The sequence below is a fragment of the Rhinichthys klamathensis genome, unplaced genomic scaffold (assembly GCF_029890125.1).
Source record: "Rhinichthys klamathensis goyatoka isolate OS25496 unplaced genomic scaffold, OSU_Roscu_1.1 h1tg000325l_1, whole genome shotgun sequence".
Lineage (NCBI taxonomy): Eukaryota > Metazoa > Chordata > Actinopteri > Cypriniformes > Leuciscidae > Rhinichthys > Rhinichthys klamathensis.
In genome coordinates this window covers 1,818,518-1,830,546 of record NW_026606840.1, presented here as the reverse complement: position 1 = coordinate 1,830,546, position 12,029 = coordinate 1,818,518, and the positions used below count along the sequence as shown (strand labels likewise).

At 36.5% G+C, this 12,029-nt stretch overlaps 1 protein-coding gene across 7 annotated transcripts in view; it reads right to left on the bottom strand.

The window, feature by feature from the left end:
* Positions 1–4,161, bottom strand: part of dclk2a (doublecortin-like kinase 2a) — a 64,474-nt gene extending 60,313 nt beyond the window's left edge. For all 7 annotated transcript variants that reach the window (XR_008809646.1, XR_008809647.1, XM_056271773.1 and 4 more), the window contains exon 1: positions 3,758–4,161. Coding sequence is in view for 5 of the 7 variants with exons in the window: in XM_056271773.1 (XP_056127748.1) it covers positions 3,758–4,154 (397 nt within the window). In the remaining 2 variants the exon portion in view is untranslated. The remainder of the gene's footprint in view (positions 1–3,757) is intronic.
* Between the last annotated feature and the right edge of the window lie 7,868 nt (positions 4,162–12,029).

Genomic DNA, 12,029 nt, shown 5'->3' with positions numbered 1-12,029 from the left:
ACATCAGTTTGTCTGATAGACATTGTGTTAAATACTTAAAGTCCATGAAAGTGTGCATGGCAGCATAAAGGCCATGCCTGTTTACGTGTGATGGCACATCTTGGCACTACAGCAGAGGCAGCTGGTCTGAAAATGGAGCTTTGTCATCCTAAGGAGCACAGTGCTGTCAGGACAAAACACAGGCCAGTGTATCAAAAGAGGACAAACAACCCTCAAAACCAAACATCCCCTCCTGCTCCCTACCTCAGAGAAAACATGTCCGATTGTCATATTTACAACATGTGAATTGTTGAGAGGACTCAACACTTGAGCATGATTAGCAATAGATTAAATTCATAACTCAAGATATGAATCAAAATGATTTTGTGTGATGCTATTTTTGCAATTTACTCTGTTAGTTCCGTTGCTCCGCTTTGATTTGCCATGATATTCAGTGTAACATCACTCTTGCTCATATGATTTTTGCTTAATATTTGATGAGCAGACCAGAGTAAGCTTTATGGTGGTAAAGTGATCCACATGATAAAGTTGGCATGATTTTGTAGTAGTCTTTTCTTTCCCATTTTGTTAGTTTGATTAAAGATTATAAGGGCACATGCATTTAATAATAATAATAATGTGCACGGATACATCATTTAATACTGCAATATTACATAAAAAAATAAGAATTGTCCAATTTGATTTTATGGTGAGTATTAGTTTGAGGGGTCAAGATAGTGAAAGCAGCCAGCTTATCAAAATAAGAGAATGATCTACAAAATATTAAAGATAGGAAACAAATGTATTAAAAGTTCATTTCTAAAAGGCTCACCTTGAAAAAAGTACTGACTTATGATTTGTCAATCTTTATAGATCCAACCTCCTGGCACTGCGTATCTATAGCACGAGTTTCGTGCTTTCATTTGGTGGGCTCTTTATATGCAGAAATCACCTTTTACGTGCATCTGATATGCACTTTTTGCGTGTTAAATTTGATTTTCATTTTTGTGGAATTATTATTAGTATTCTTATTATGATTTTGCTTGCTAAACTTTACTGAAGGAAAATGAGAGGATATTCTGAAAGTAAATCATATTTCATAATTTCACACACCCGACTTTGTGTCTGCAAAGCTTTGTGGTTTTATATCTCCTAGTGGAAGTCAGGAAATATTTACCTGTTTTCTGTTCTTCTTGCCACTCACTGTAAATGAATATTGATCCGAGCAGCTTTGTATCAGATTTGAGCTCGCCTATCTGCAGCAGTGTGTGAGTCAGGTTTGCCATTGCTGTTGACGTTTACTGAAGCCTACTGAAGTACAGTAGGCCAATACAGAAGTATACGTTCAAATCTGCCACCATTGACATTTATACGTGTACGCAGAACCAATGAAGTTTGTGCACTCTTTCTTCTTCATCCACTACGGTGCTTGATGGGCAGTTCTTCCATCATGGGTAACTGAAAAAGTTCTTGGCAGGCTTGAAGTGGATAATGTATAACGAAAATGATTTGGACATTTACAGCCAAGGTTGCTGTTCATTCACATTGTATGGAAAGAGCAGTCTGTAGGGCGAGTCTTTTTGGGCGAAACACGCCAATAGAGCTATTTCAGTATATTGCTTTTTACAAATCATTTTCAAAATGCAAGCTTTACATTAAATGCTGCTCTGTTTTCTGAGGTTGCATTTTGGATGTTTAACTAAAATAAGCTATGGATAGGTTTAGGGAAAGTTTTGGGTTTAGACTTAGGAAAAGAATCATCAGCCTGTATGTATTGGTTGTCCAAATTAAAATAAAACCAGAATGTCTAAAACAAAACCCAAAAACCATGCAAAGGGAGTGCAGATTTTTTAAAGCATTTTCAGTTAAACAAATAATACTTCATACTCATAAATCAAGACTACGGCCAACATTTAGTTCCACCACTGACCCAGAACTACAACCATTCATCCACAACATAAATGTCATTGTTACCACCACTGGATCATAAAATCTCAATTTCACCCAGTTTGCCTCAGAAATAGGAGGGGGGACTCCCAAGGCACTGGGCTTTATTAAGCTGATAAATTAACAAAAGGCTAATTAATGAAGAAGACTCCAGATGGGGTCACTATTACTGATGAAAAACTGACCCAAAATCAGATCGCAGCTATTTGACAAACTGTGTGTGGGAAGACAGAAATATAGTAATATGGATGTCATTTACATGAGCCTCAGGTGTGGACTGGAACAGCCACAAGGGTTATGAACCCTCCATCACCCTCCCATAACCAGTCCTGCCTTGATGTCCAGATGGGACCCTTATGTACAACAAAGTTTGGTTTGCCAGCACAATATGCAGTGTCACTACAAACACTCCAGCATACTAGCTGCCTGTCCCTGGCAATCTTTAGCAAATAGCATTCATAGCTTTGATCATGCATTTGTAAGACTTTACACAAATTTGAAACACAAAAGAGAACTAAGCCAACCCTCAGTCAGCGTGAAGAGATGCTGAGCTCGGCACTTCAAATGCAAAGCACTTGAACAATTGCATCATTGAGCAAACACAGAGCCACATTCTGCGTCACATTCTCACATGCTGGACCAAAGCAGCTGGAATTGTGCTTTTAAACTAATTTAGTAAAATATATATACAGCTTGAATTGTGTGTTTAGAATAACACGATTTTACACATTAAATACTTTACTTATGCAATTCTCCATTCATACTATTGTTGAAATACCACAGAGATACAATAAGGCCCAGATATTTGGGTTTGTTTTTATGACAGTCTAGTCTACAATTCTAAGAGCACATTATTAACATTTAGATAAAGAAATACATTCAATGTGATTGAGTACTGCTGGCTGGCTGGCTTGCATTATCAATGTCAGTTAAAGGACTACTTTTCCCCAAAAAAAGTCAATTCTTGCATTGCTAACTCACTCATGCAGTGCCAAACCTGTATGATTATTATTATTATTATTAATATTTTTAAATAGGTCTTTGTGTTTTGTTTTGTTTTTCTCCACACATTGAAAGCAGTCAGAAGATCCAATGTTGTTTTGGACCCTATAACAATATGATGTATACAATATATTATTTTGTGTTCAGCAGACGGAAAAACATGGGGGTAAATAAATGACAGAATGAAATTTCATTTTTTGGGTGAATCCAAAGATTAACGATTTAAGATCCTGCTCCATGTCTATTTTAAAGGTCAGTCGGGGAAGGAATGGAGCTTAATAATGACTGTGGCCTTAGTGACTTGAGATTTGCTGTAGCTTACTCAATATTCCATTAGCTAAAAGTGAATTAAGTACAGTAATCTTGGTTAAAACAATGTTAACTATACCTAACTATTTCAGGGGGTTGGATTTTCCCTGTTTATCATGCCTTGTAATGTTTAATTTTAAAATTAGACACAGACTTTATGTATGTACAAGTACAGTGACTGTGAGATTTTATTTTTGTTTGATTACATTTTATATTATATATCTATATTAACATTAGTCTGTTACCTTTTTATTATATTTTATTTTATATGTTTTTTAAATATATAGAATTTGTAGAACAGTCATGCCAGGCTATTCTGAAAATCGCAGCATTGATTGAAAATCCAGTGTGTGTATGTATGTGCGTTAGAGACTTGTTACCTACACTGTCAACATTGCAAACAATGCATCCTTGTGGGAAGTGGGATCATGCCATTGCCAGTTGTGCTTTATTGGATGCCACATGGAATTTTAAGTGTTTGTTGTGTCTACATTTGTACCTACACAATCTTCAACCTCACCTTCAAGTAACTCGTCCATGCTGGTGATTTTCTTTCCCCCTTCTATAGCATAGATGCTCCGGACTCCCTGCGGTAAATTCACATTGTCCGAGAGGGAGCGGGTGAGCTCCATCAGCAGCGCGTCGAAAGACCTGAAGCGGTCACCGGACACAGCGTACACCAAGCCCTTGAAGTACTTATCACCGTTCCGATAGAAGCGAACTTTTTTCGCTTTCTTCTCGGAGGTGAGCGACTGCAGTGTGCGTGTGCGGTAGAAGCTACAGTGCGCGCTGTGAGCGGGACTGGGAACGAGCCCGTTACCCCGCGAGCCGGAGTGAGAACCGCTGCTGCCCCGCGGGGACCGGTGAATCTTCTCGCGCTCCTCGAAATGCTCCCACTCGATGCTTCTGCTGGACATGTTTATTTCCTTAGTCAAAGCGCTGGTCCTTGAAAAAAAAAAAAATCCCAGCTTGTTTTGTGCTGTTATTTCTGAATATTTGCACCGGTTGTCTTTCGTGTTGTTTCTTCCTTTTTTCAACAAATAAGATGCATTTTCTTTAAGAAATCAGTTAAATCAGCAGTTCTCTTCAACTTTTTATACTGCTAAAGAATGAAGACTTGTTAAACAATTACGAGAGATAAATGGTTGTGAAAGTCCCTGTAGTCCACAAATCCAGGAATTGTGTAATTCAAGGACAGACGCTATAGTTGGGGTAAGTCCCGGTCATGATGAGATGAGACGCGCAGAGCTGTATGTGCGCATGCTGGACACGCGTGACCGTCCGCAGCTCTCTTCATCCCCTCCACTGGCACTCAATCAGGCCAACACACACCATACACCTACATGAAAGCCACGGAGGAAAGGACAAGAGCTACTCCTCCTCAGGGTCCTAAAACACCAACTTGCTTTTCTCTACGAACGCAGTTTTTCTTAACCGTGGGTCCCACTAGGGGGCCTCACCTTTCTCGGGGGACAAGATTACTTTAAAGCCATAAAATCAAAATCGACTATACTTATTTTTTAATGGAATATTACAGTATTACTTATAAATGATTTATCCATGCACATCATTATTCATGTGACCTCATAATCTTTATTCAAAATAACATGCTCTCCCATCTCTGGTGATGTGTTTACTGGCGCAAGGTAGTGTGTCACTAACATGAGAATGTAGCAAACGACAACGATCCAATGACCCAATCAATTTCCAATGGACAAAATCAACTCGGAAAAATTACTGTTTCATGACGACTTTAAAATAATTTTTTATGCATCCATGAATTATTACCATTATTTAAAATTATTTATATTATATAGTTAATTAAAATGCTAAAAAACAATAAAAGTCTAGATGTACAACACATACACTGTGACTTCATATTTCTCGTTTTAAAGGGGTTTTAATTACATTTTACTTGATCTTTTGACATGTAAGAGGTAGTCTGTTTCAGAACTCAAAACTTCCCTGTTAGTCCAAAAACAGCTTTTTATTTTAATCCAAGTTCAGAAAATGACTAGTTTGGATTTTTGTCACATTATGACATCATAGTGTGACGAAAGACGGCCTCTGCAGAATCAAATCAACGCCCACTTCTACATCATCACATTTGTGGCCCCGCCCACTGGCACGTTAATGAGAGAATAGCGATACAGGATAATTTGACTAAAAATAACAAAATGCAAATGCATGTCTGTCATCGGCTACAATGCTCATCCATGCTTATTTAATATGCAAAGATGTTAGCCAATCATAGCAGTGGGTTCTTACATTGAGTCTCACAGCAGACACGCCCCTTCAAACACAGTGTTCAAATCAGAGGGCTAAAATCAGGGTAGGAAATTGCCTTTTATTTCTAAATTGACCGTTTTTTATTTTAAAAAAAAACTAACTTTATTCACTAAGTGAACCTCAGGAAACATTATAAAATAATAATAATAAAAAACCCAGTTCATGGCCCCTTTATTTTGTCCCCGTTTATCCCTATAGGCTATATAAAAATATAGTTTTTGAAAAATCTGGTATAACAAAATTGTGCAATATCCTGTACACGAACAGCGAACACATTTCTCATATTTCACCAGTGGTGTAAAATATTGTATACATTAAAGTGGTTTCAAATATTTATAGAACCACATTTAAAAAAAAAACATACATACAAATAGCCTACTCATGAGATAAAGATGGATTACACACTATAGAACCTTTAGGGCAGTTTGTCCTTGTCTTGAAAATCAAGCACTTTCAAAATAACAATTTTTTCCTGATTGTTAGACAGCATTTTTGCAGTCACTCACAACACTGAAATTGCTGACTGTAATAATTAAGACATATCAAGCAAAATATCTGATATTTCTGTGGTGAGTGGGCCTTTCTGCCTCCTGGGACACTGTGAGGGCAAACTCTGACATGGTGGTTATTTTCTGAATTAAAGGGAGAATGAAAACAGTTGAGACTGCATGAAGGGAAGTAAACGGGAAGAAAAGCCCCGAAGAGAGGAAATCCTGAAGACAATAGCAGTTGCAGCTGAAAGAAGAATCCTTCCTCAAAAATTATAGAAAGAGAGAGAGAGAGAGAGAGAGAGAGAGAGAGAGAGAGAAAGAGAGAGAGGAGATTCCCCTCTCTAATTATGTAAAACCGGCCTAAGGCCTGGTTTTCCAATCACTGAACCAATTAAAAGAGTGGGTCAACTGAAGGATAATAATCTTAATTATAATTTATTAAAATGAAACTTTTATGTCATTAGTTCAATGTTTCATCAAAAGGACAATATCTACTTTCCAATACCAGTCCTTTAAACAATTTTTTTAATGTTAATACTGCGTCTTCGTTATGCAAATCACTAAAATACACAATGCTTTGCTCTGTAGGCTAAAAAAAAAAAAACTTTTTTTACTAACCTTAAAATGTAAATACATTTTGGTCTCAGATAACCCTGCCCCTAAACACTTTCTCTGGACCAGACCATTTATATAGGGCATAAAAGCTACAGTATAAAGCTACAAAATATTTATTTCCATACTGCATACAGTATATTGCATCATAATTGCATCATATATATATATATACACTGTAGCTTTTATGCCCTATATAAATGGTAAATATTTATTTATTTATGCATCATAAATGCATCATATATATGCAATATACTGTATGCAGTATGGAAATAAATCCATAGCTTATTATAGTATTGGTGCTGTAGGCTAATGCACAAAATATCTGCCATTAGAGTCTGCCATCTAGTGGATTAACTATGCATGCACAGGAGGAGAATGGTTCTCTGAAGTCCTTGTTCACACTATTCAGGAAATCTAGCTACATCTAGATAAAATATGTCAAAAGAAGCCTAAGATCTGTACAAATCATGAATTCAGACTCTCAAGTCACTGAAAACATCTGGAATAAAAGAGTAGGAATCTCAGTGGTAAAATCCTTTTTGGAACCAGGGGAACAATCTGAGGTGTGCAAGCAGGGAAACAGTTATTATTAGCAGCAAGAAACCTAAGGACAAGTGTTATGGAGTATAGACCTAAACCGATTGTTAAACATTCAGGGATATACAAAATGTATAAACTATATTGATGGAAATGCCAAAGTTGCACCATTTGTTTGTAGGGTACTGTACTATGTACTGTACAAAAATCCTAATTTTCAGTCCATTTTGCCTACAGTATTAAGAACTTCAGGTTCAGTTACATGAACATAAGGTCTGATAAAAAAAAATACCAAGGAACCAACTTCCCCATCCTTAATCCAGATTTTAACCATTCCAAAACTGCCAGCACTGATATAGACCACCAGCAGCTGTGCAGTCAAGTGGGCGGGTGTCTGAGAAAAAGAAATGCATTTCCCATGACCCAGATCGCTCACATTCCATTAGGAGTGGGATGTTGGCCTGCTGCACCCAAGAGGAGAGAGAGAGAGAGAGAGAGAGAGAGAGAGAGAGAGAGAGAGAGAGAGAGAGAGAGAGAGAGAGAGAGAGAGAGAGAGAGAGAGAGAGAGAGAGAGAGAGAGAGAGAGAGAGAGAGAGAGATGTTATGCACAGAGCAGAGTCATGCCTGAGAAACATGCCTGATGTTTTATAAAAGCAGCAGGTAACATATTGCTTTGTAGGAGCCTAGGCGGGTGATTCTTCAACTACGGCCACTTTTGGCCATGTGGACTTAAAGAAAAGGATCACACTTACTCTCAGTATTTGATGTGTCCCATAATAATGTGCAACAGTAGAGGATTCCATCATTTTTGTCATGTATTTCAGAACGTCAAAGTGTAATTTCCACTACATCTCAGATTATGTGAATATTAGATTTTAAGCATTTTTAAAATAAATAGGTCAATTATTTCATCATATATATATCATACTCAAAATGTTTGCATCATTTTGAACAAAATTCCAGCCTGATTGGAAATTACCAATAATAACATTATGTTCATAAGTGATATTTCCCTAGTTTTTTTTATCTACAAAAAATACATACCACATCTCATATTTCATCTCATGCCTTTTACTTACATTGCTGTAAAAAAGTATCATTTTAGAGGCAAGCTTTGTCTTGATGAAATTAAATGATGCCATACAGTTAGTAGTAATCAATTTAGTTAAACAATTGATATAAATGATTTTTATGTATATATGCGAGTCACTCACACACACACACACACACACACACACATATATATATATATATATATATATATATATTATATATACATTTTAAAAACATTATATATATATATATATATATATATATATATATATATATATATATATATATATATATATATATATATATATATATATATTATTATTATTATTATTATTATTATATTATTATATTATTTTTTATTGTATTGTTTTTATGGTTAGTCTGGAAAAAACGTTGAAACCCCTCCCATACAAAAAAATATACTGGCGTTCTCACTTGCATTTCCACTTTTTGTCACATGAGGATGCACTAATACACAACTTGACATAAAGTGTCAGAAACGGTTTCTGTTTAACAGTACATTTATTTGACATAAATTGCATCTTGGATTGAATTATTCATCTGGGTAAGATGGTTAATAAAATCAGTCTGTCAGTGGCAAATCATCCTCATGAGTCTTGACCCCTGCTGCAATGGTCCAAGCCATGAACACACACACACACACACACATGCAAGTTTGTTTGCTTTTATTCATAAACCTTTTTTTTTCTGTTAGTTGTCTCTTTTGTTTTAATTCTCAGATAATAACATTATAATACTATAGACTAACCCTAACCCAATCCATAACTCTTGACAGTATTAATTATAAATTATTTATGCTATTCGTTTTTCCAGTTGAGGACACCTCAGAGTTTTTGTCAGATTTAGCTCACTAACACACACACACACACACACACACACACACACACACACACACACACACACACACACACACACACACACACACACACACACACACACACAATAGATAAACACACACTGGCATCGGAGTTGTGTAAAGTGTGATGCACCAGGACAGCAGTGTGCTCTTTATTACAAATGAACATTTTGGCTGATGGCATACTTTCGCAGCGAACGGGTAAAATGTCTGCCTGTTAAATATACCATCAATCTGTCAGCCAGTGCATTTGTTACTGAGCAGCCAGCGTCTGTCTCATCTGTGGCCAGAAGTGATCCAAGGTTACACACATCAGGGCGAGATCACTGGGCAGCCCATCTGAACATATGACTCTCACCAAAGACTCTCCCTTGAGAAATAACATCATGTCTGCTGTGGCCATGAGGCTGGGACACATATGGTAGTTGTTCAATCAGATGAGAACATGCTTGCATTAATAATATGTTTATGAGACATGAAAAGGAAGGGTGTGTGAGACCGTCAAGTCATCCACGCAGGGTTATTAATATGGGAGTTAGGCTATAGATGGTTTGTGGACATTTTAGAAATCCGTTTTATGCGATATCCGAGTCACACAGGAAGTAAACATGTAAAAAAAAAAAAAAAAAAGACATGAAATGTCACTAAATGTCACTAAATGTCACATGTCAAACTAACAATGAAAAATACGGTAACACTTTATTTTACAGTGTCCCTGTTATGTACTTACTAGTAATAACCCTAAGCCTAGTTATATAGTAAGTACATGTTTTAATTAATATTACTACTCAGTACTTATTTGTGTAATTGCATTATAACAAGAGCACATTATAATAGTGAAAACAAAAATACTTCTAAATCATTTATTAATCTTAGTTAATGTTTTTTTTTCTCTCCATTTTCAACATTTATTTAAAGAGATGTTATCATAATTTAGTCAATTATTTAAGTTATTCCAAACCCGTAGGAATGACTTTCTTCTTTGGTACACAAAATAAGTTATTTTGAAGAATATTTCAAACATGTTTGTGTTCATACTATGAAAGTCAGTGTGGTCCAAAGCAACACCATTGACTTTCATTGTCCTCCATCCATCCGTCTGTCCGTCCATCCCTCCCTTCATCTACCCATTCATCAATCCATCCATTCATCCATCTTTTTTGTGTTCTGATAAAAAGAAAGTCATACAGGTTTGGAACAACATGAGGGTGAGTAAATGATGACAACATTTTCATTTTTTGATTAACTATCCCATACATCCTTGTAAAAACTATGATATAAAATCAAGATTAATCAAGGATAATTCACAGCCTTTTGCCACGACACATTGCCCTGCTCTTCTTAACAATTTCCCACATAACATGGTCATATTTCCATTGCTTCAGCATGAGTCAAGTTCGTTGACGGCTAGTTTCACAGTGAATATCAAGCGCTCTTTGTGGGTTTTTCAACGTTTTTCAAATCGTCACAGCTCCATGTGCCGCCCACTGCTTGACCAAATAGCAATGCCTTTGTTTTTAGTGTTGCGACATAGCAGTTTTAGCGCAGAAAGTTTATAGGATTCATGTCGCATTACACACTTTAAAGTGAGAAGACCATGATGACTGACAAATGGCCATTAACATATCTGTCATGTCATCTTTCTACCACTTCAGAATAGCAGATTCGAGACTCAACCTTTTTTTGATTTAAAATGTTGACATTTCATGCAAACAGTCTTTTATACAGAAAAATTAAAAAAGATTTTTTGACAAAAGTTTTAGTATTTTGTCCACAAAATGCTCTCTGCAACCTGTCAATATGAAACTGCTGCTCAGGCTTTTGTTTTTAGTCTTCATGGATCCTTCCAACTCTTAAAGGCGGCATATTATGCCCCTTTTCACAAGATGTTATATAAATCTATGGTGTCCCCAGAATGTGTCTGTGAAATTTCAGCTCAAATTTACCCCCCCAGATAATTTATTATAGCTTGTCAAATTTGCCCCTTTTTGGGGATGAGCAAGAACGCGTCGTTTTTGTGTGTGTGTCCCTTTAAATACAAATGAGCTATAATAAGATGCCCTTCCTATCTCAGAAGGGGAGTGAAATCTGATCGGCTTATTTTTTGACATGCTTGGAGAGAAAGGCTTACCTAAACAAAGTTACTGGTTGTCACTTTTCACGTTTTCTGGGTTGATAGATCCACCCGGGACCCAATTATATCACTTAAAGGCCCCCTGAAATCAAAATATACATTTTTTAGCTTTTAGTATGAATATGTTAGGATTAAGGTTATGAAGGTAAATCCAGGCTATCCAGGTAACTAGTAGCAGGGCATTCATTTCATTCGTTTGTCAAATGAGAGTCGTTCTAGCGCTAAAATGTGTGTTTTTTTTAAATCAAGCTGCTGAGCTCGTTGCCGCAGCTATCAGTGTCATGGGTTCTCTTGTTCTCTTGTGGCTCGCGCACAGTCTTCACTCGGACGCACACTTCAATCTATCGCCATTGCTGAGACTCTCTATTAATTCCGGTGAAATCACAAAACAAAATGCATACAAATGTGTCCCTGCTTGATATACAAACACTGATAAACAAAAAAAAAAACTATACGAGTGCGGATTAGAACCCATAACCGCTTGCCAAAAGTATACCACTAGCCCATGAAAGCATACAAGTTACTGTCGCGGATCTATGGATTTATTCACATGAAAATTCTCGGAACTAACATTTATCAGTAGATCTCATTAAATGGCAAATTAAACCCAATGTACTATTGAAATTGATTTCTGGACATCGTAATGCAATTTTTTCAGAAAATTGTTATTGTACACATATATCTTAGCATTCTAGCAACCTCTCCCCACAACACACCTCTGTCCCACCCACTTTTTAAAACAAAATTACGCTACTGGTTGGTGATGTTTGTTCGGTTGCTCGAGTTTTATTCTGTT